General features: G+C 51.2%; 1 protein-coding gene across 1 annotated transcript; it reads right to left on the bottom strand.

Annotated features, from left to right (window-relative positions):
- Positions 1 to 1899: 1899 nt before the first annotated feature.
- Positions 1900 to 5940, bottom strand: BESB_031480 (sulfate adenylyltransferase/adenylylsulfate kinase; the record flags this gene model as incomplete). Its single annotated transcript, XM_029361816.1, has 7 exons — positions 1900 to 2278; positions 2496 to 2634; positions 3017 to 3256; positions 3469 to 3548; positions 3902 to 4509; positions 4961 to 5138; positions 5663 to 5940. The coding sequence occupies 7 exons, from the start codon at positions 5938 to 5940 to the stop codon at positions 1900 to 1902; spliced, it is 1902 nt and encodes a 633-aa protein (XP_029215283.1).
- Between the last annotated feature and the right edge of the window lie 442 nt (positions 5941 to 6382).

Below are 6382 nucleotides of genomic sequence, written 5' to 3'. Positions count from 1 at the left end.
AGAGGCTCGATGTTAGGGGCCGGGGAGCCGGGGTTTATTCAAAAAGTGAGCTGAGAGGCAGCGACCACGGGTGCTGCGGTATCGGCTGACCGTGCCCCCAGGAGGCACGGTGCAGCCAGTGCAAGCAGCAGGCGGAGCAAGTAGTATTAGCGAAAATGTCGACCGGGGGACGGAAGTAGCATGACAAGGAAGAAAGACAAACGAGTGGCGCACTCTGTGGCTGCGGGCGTTTCTGATGTATTGGCGGCGGGTTTCGTTTTATCCTCCTGGGTCGCACTTTTTAGCGACTGTGTGTCACTACTCATTTGATTGATAGCCAAAATAAATATACTTATCTGTGTCGTGTGGCTTATCTATCCCCCGAGGATGAAACACCAGCGGCCCGGGGATTTCGACAGTCCCAGCTGTCGTTCAGATCCATGTACCGTCAAGGCTAATGCCGCGTTGCCATAGGCAGTATAGCAGAACAATCGAATTATGTCAGATTCCCCTCTTGCAAAATGTGCATATGACGGGGACAGTAAGACAATTCTGCTACTACGGCCAAATGATGCAGGCACATCTCAGCGTTAGCGTATGTTACGGGAAGGACAACACGGCTAAAATTGGGATATCCCCGCGTATATGAACTCTCAAATAAAGCGGACGATGACGGCAGGCGAACTGCACCAGTATTTAGGGAACAGCTGAACTTGCGGTATTTGCTTTATGTTACACGGAATTCCAAATGCCCGGGGAACAAACGCAAGATCACTACGTGCCGACGGGCGTCTACCAGTTATCACGGGAGCATCACAGCTGAATCGAGTGTTACAGATTCACTGAACAAGCAGGTCCCTTTCTTCTAACATCGCGTTCCTAGCGCGATGGATCCGCGTTGATAAATTGTGTCACGGCATTGGTAGAATTCTCATGCCGTCATTCTCTTCACGCATCAGAATGCCTACTCGGAGAAGCGTGTGCTCGCGGTCCACCACAGCGGCATATATGGTCACGATAGAAGAGGTGCGGGCGTATCACAAGTTTTGCATCGAAAAGGAGCTCACCGGAAGTTTGGCAACACAGAGCTGAACCGTGAAGCGACCAAGGAATGGTCCTCCACTCTGCCGTGTCCTGCTATTTGCGTGCGCAGCCAATACCGAAAGGCCAAGAGGAAAGCGTCCGGTACGAAGCGCACTGCTCGTGTTTTAGTGTAACAGACGCAAGGCTGCAGGGTAACTGCACATTAGAGTCCCCGGCGGATATCCGCCGTTAGAGCGACTCGGATACTCCTCGCCATGGTTAATGAAGCCCACTGCGGCGGCCACTGTGGCTTCTACTGGTGCGCTAAGAGTATTCCAACTTGGCAGCACGGAAGCATTATTCCGCACTAAAAACGCATACATTCCGGCTGCTGTCAATCTCGAACTATTCTTAGTGACCCGTGGATCCAGTGAGTCGGCGGAATGCTGTGCTCTTGTAGCCGTAGGCGGCCTCTTCAGTAGTAATATCGTGCTGATATTTTTGGCAGCTCCCTGTGCTTGGGTACATACAAGTGCGGCTTTATATCAACATGGTTTTGCGCTGCTGAACGCAAACGGGACTCAGCTGTGCAAGAAAGCTTTAGAGGGGTGGGGGGAAGGGGGGGAACTTGAACCATTCCGTGAATCCAACATGATATGCCTTGTCAGTGGCGAAGAAGGACACGTCCATCATTGGTTCCAGTATACACAGTTCTCTTCCACATGCAATCGAATGTCTGCGCTTCCTCAGCAGCTATAAAAATATTCAATAGAAAGCTCGTCCATTTTTAGCCGCGCCCCGCTTCCAGTTTGCGTTGATCGCGTGCGCTATCATGAGCAACGAATGATATCCGCATACTTCAATAAAAACGCATTGCTCATATGATATCCCCGTCATTCATCCCGAGCCACTGGGGTGATCAATACACCCTTTTTCCCTGAGATACGCAACGATCATTCGTATCTTTTCCCTCAAATCTGAACTAGAATCAACCACAACTTCTGCATTAATGGGAGGCTCATACGGGTCGGAAATCCCTGTGAATTGCTTGATAATTCCCTGGCGAGCTTTCTTGTACAACTCCTTAACGTCCCTTTGTTCGCAGACGCTCAGGGGAGTACTTACATACACTTCAATGTACAGACCGCCGGTTGAAGATATCAGATGACGGTTGAAATCGCGGTCAACGGCATACGGCGCGATGTTCGCCACCAGGCAAATTCCCCCGTGCTTCGCAATTTCTGATGCTATGTAGCCGATGCGTCTTACGTTCGTGCTGATGTATCAGAACACACCGGCACACAGTGAAGTTGCACAGATGGGAGGCTATAGATCAGTGGCATCAATGGAAGCGACGGCAACAACACGAGGCAATAAATCAATGTAAAATGAGCTGCACGCTAGCACAGCAGCCTGCTGTCAGCAGACTCGGAAACTTCCACCTCAACATGTGCCACGTTACAATTAAGCCACCATGAAGTTTCATGCCCTACCTTCTGTCTTCCCGAGAGAAACCCAACCCTCTCGAAAGGTGCTGACGAACTACGTCCGCGTCCAAAAGAGTTATACGCCTTGTTTCTTCTTCTTTCTCGAGAAGGGCAGACTCGAGCGCCTGTGCCAGAGTGCTTTTGCCTGTAGTGTTGCAAAGTTCTCCGCATGACAGGAACTCATGACGTAAAGGCTAACTCTCCTCCAGCGCGAGACAAATGAGGCCGACTGTTTCTATGGAGGTGAAATCTGAAAGTGAGCGGGGCTCCGCGACAGCCCTGCGCGCACCGCCACCTTACAACGCCTCTCCATGAAAACAAAAAAGTTTCCAGATGACCTACAACTTTTGACCAGCTCGTACATCATGCACGCATGCAGGGAGCTCTCGAAAATGTGTTGAATGCTAACTAGTAGCACCGAGAGGTCAAGTTCAGCAGCACGACATGGCAGTGGTGCAATAACGCAGGAATATCGACTGCTGTTGACGTGTCGACGAACCAGCCACAGCGTGGAAATCGGTCGTCACCTGAGCACGGCAGGCCGGTAAAGTAGATGCAAAGACCTCGCTGGTGATTCGGTTTGTAGAATTTTTTTAGTTCGTCGACCACTTCGGGGAACGAGAACCAAGCAGGAATGCTTTGCCTCTGCTCCAACATTTTCCGGAACTGGGACCCTGATATAGTCCGTATGAGATCCTTGTCAGTCTCGCCCACTTCTTCTGCTGAACAATATCCTTTCTCCTCGCCGAGATAAACCATCTCCTGACCTGCAACAAATATGGGAATGCTGCATGTTGAGTACTGCGTTGCTGTGAGAAAAAGACTTAACTCTCTCAAGAGGACTAGGATCGCGAATTTCTCCCGACCCTGCTGCAGGTTCTTCTTGAGACAAGACACCGAATTTGATCCCTTCAGAAGAGTAAAGTAAAACGCAAGAGATACCGGTGGGTTTATTGACGCACTCAAGTATGGATCTCACCAAAGACTGGAATAATCCCAAGATCCGCCGCGACGGCGGCCAGCAGCTTGTGCGCATCATATGCGCCGTAGAATTTCTGCCTGTGTCGCACGCAAAACGAAGCCGCCTTCAGCCACTGGGCATCCGCTCCTCGAATGCCACCGCAAGGATGTGCCACACTCACCGTTTATGTGGCGTGACAATGCAGTTGGTTCCTCGACGGCATTATGAGTCAATGCTCACTGTTATCGAGGCGTGGCAGTAGCGTGGTAACCCCAAAGAGTGGCTTTATAACTGCGAATGTCATTAAGGGAAGATCACACGGGATTCCAGCTCGGCCAGTTAACAACGAAGCTGGGACAACCGACCTTCCTAAACCCGCGCAGCAGGTAGGCTGCCAAGATGTCCATGCTTGCAAGAACGGACGGGTGCCAAACACGGACAGCGCGCTCACCCATCTTTCGTGAGCGTGCTCGGGCCCGCGTGATCACGCCCAACAATAAAGTGAGTGCATCCGAAGTTCTTTCTGATAAGGGCATGCCAGACACACTCTCTTGGCCCCGCCATCCTCATAGGAAGCGGAATTAACGTCATCATCGCCTCGTCCTTTTCGTAATGGCTCAAGAGTTTTTTGTAGCAACGGACTCGCACGGGATAAGGGACATCTCCAGGCTGTGTCGGACCCACGGCAGGCGTGAGGAGGAGGTGGGGCTGCTTGGAGAGTTCTGCTTTGACCTTCCTTAGAGCGAGCTTGGTCAATTCATAGTGGGAACGATGCATGGGATTTCGTGTTTGGAAGCCGACGACGACTTCCCACTTCCTTCTCTTGATCTCTGCATTTGTTTCAGCAGGAGAAAGCCTATATCCTTCGTAGTCAAAATGCTCGATACACGCCCTCGGAATGAGTTCGCCACCGACGTACACACAGTCTTTATAGGTGGTATTCATGTAGGCGACATAGGGATGGTTTGCGTCTGTCGTGCCCAAAACGAGCTCCTGCTCCCACTGTAGATTGGGCTCAAAAACCGAAGACACCTTCAACTCCACAATGACAGTTCCGACCTGAGCAAAATAACGCATGGAGGGCACATCTGCGATGCGGGCGGCTCCATGGTATTGACGTAGCGCGCATCACGATTAGGAGTACGAGAGTCCGAGCTGCCAGGTCTTCAGAAGCGGGACTGACGCTTTAGTTGTATTCACGGGTTACATATATATAGAATAAGAAGTGGGCTTGTATTGCTGTATTGCGAGCAGCTGTTTACATAGGCTATCCGCAATTATCCTCAATCGTACCGAATACTTCTCCAGGACTGGCTGAGGCTCTGACTTTCAATAGCAATCCCGCCGTCCGGCGTCCACGCTGAGGTGGTTACCATGTTTCAAGAAATCTATCTATATTGACGACTGCTTCAATCAACCAGACTGTGTGTCTTATCGAGGCTTGGCGTGTTAAGTCTAAACTTGGTTCTACGGTGTACTGTGTGGGGGACTGGGATCCCTGAATCCTCACATTGTTTCTCAATTTGATCACAGTTCCCAAGGCTGCAGGGAGATCGGACGCTTGCGTTGTGCAGCCCTTGTGATGCTGCAGCCAGTGCACATTTGGATTGCTAGCACTTTTCGGTATTGCAAGGACGATGGGTATGGGGAAAATTTCCCCTGTTGGCAGTCTCATATCTGTGCAGACACTGAAGAGAGCGCACGCACCAACAGAACGTCTTTATCTCATTGCCAGCAACCAGGGCTACAAACCGGGGCCTGTATGATGTCCTGTTAAAGGAACACCAGCTCAGCCCGGGCAACATGGTCTTGAGGACGAATCATGCGTGCTGATTTCCCGTATGAATGCAATTGTGGTAGCGTGTCTATTTGGCGATGGCTCAGACGGAACTCTGAGTCAGAATACGATAGGACAGACGTACTTTCTTCCGCCTCATAATAATGTTATGATGCATGTTATCTGCTGCTTGACGAGTGCTGCTACATGCGAACAGTATGGAGTTCATTACACTGGCCTTGCTCCCCGGCCGCTTTCAACCTCACGCACAGGCTAGCTTAGCTATTCAAAAGTATAGGATCTGCGTGCCGTATCACCTTCCTGCCACTGTGGTAAGTTCCTTTCTCCTCATTCATATAAGTTCTAGGGAAAAACGTAAGACCACCTGATGCTGGATCCACTCCTTGTCACTTCCACCGAAGCGCTGAGTCTCACCTGCGGTATGTTTCTTCGTCCATGAAGCCAGTAAGCGGCGCCAGTGCTCCGCTCACTAGCAATTCAACTTCGCACAGTTGGCGATCATTTAAAGTCCAGTCTGTTGGCAGGTCCAGTGCTGCCGCTGGCGGCGTGAAATGGCTCCCTGAAGCTGCAACAGGTCCATTCGTTTCAGCTGTCGTGTCTACCCTCACGCTTTTGACGTCGTTGCCGACGGCGGGGCAGCCGGTGCCAGATAGTAAAGTCGGGGTCGTGACTGCGACAGTCGGGCCCTCCATTATGGGGTGGGCGAAAACTGTGATGGGACAAAACAACAGTGGATCTTCAAAGCTCGGAAACTTGCACGCAGCGCCGTATGGGAATTGCTTTGGGCTTGCTATATCCTCAAACGTTCCACATGCGGCTATTTACTTGAAACATCAACAGAATCTCGTAAACGATGCGTCACACCTTGTTTACTGGAAAGAAATCTTCAGACTGGACCCAGGTTGGCGGCCCACTCCAGCAGATTCCCTTACAGCCATTTGGAGCCACGCGGTTGGTAGTAAAACACACGGGGACACGAATATGGCTGCCCTGGCAACAGCAGACAACCGAACGGCGCTATGTTGTTTTGGCTTGCGTCTCCTATCTCTGCGGGAGCCCCGACCTATCAATCTACCCAGGTGCAAAAACAGCCCCTTAGGGCACTTGCCCGGTGCGCGATGCCTCCCTGGTAGC

Source organism: Besnoitia besnoiti, chromosome XIII (assembly GCF_002563875.1).
Source record: "Besnoitia besnoiti strain Bb-Ger1 chromosome XIII, whole genome shotgun sequence".
In the NCBI taxonomy this organism is placed as follows: Eukaryota; Apicomplexa; class Conoidasida; order Eucoccidiorida; family Sarcocystidae; genus Besnoitia; species Besnoitia besnoiti.
Note: the sequence above shows the minus strand (reverse complement) of the source record. Positions and strands in the feature narration are given on the sequence as shown.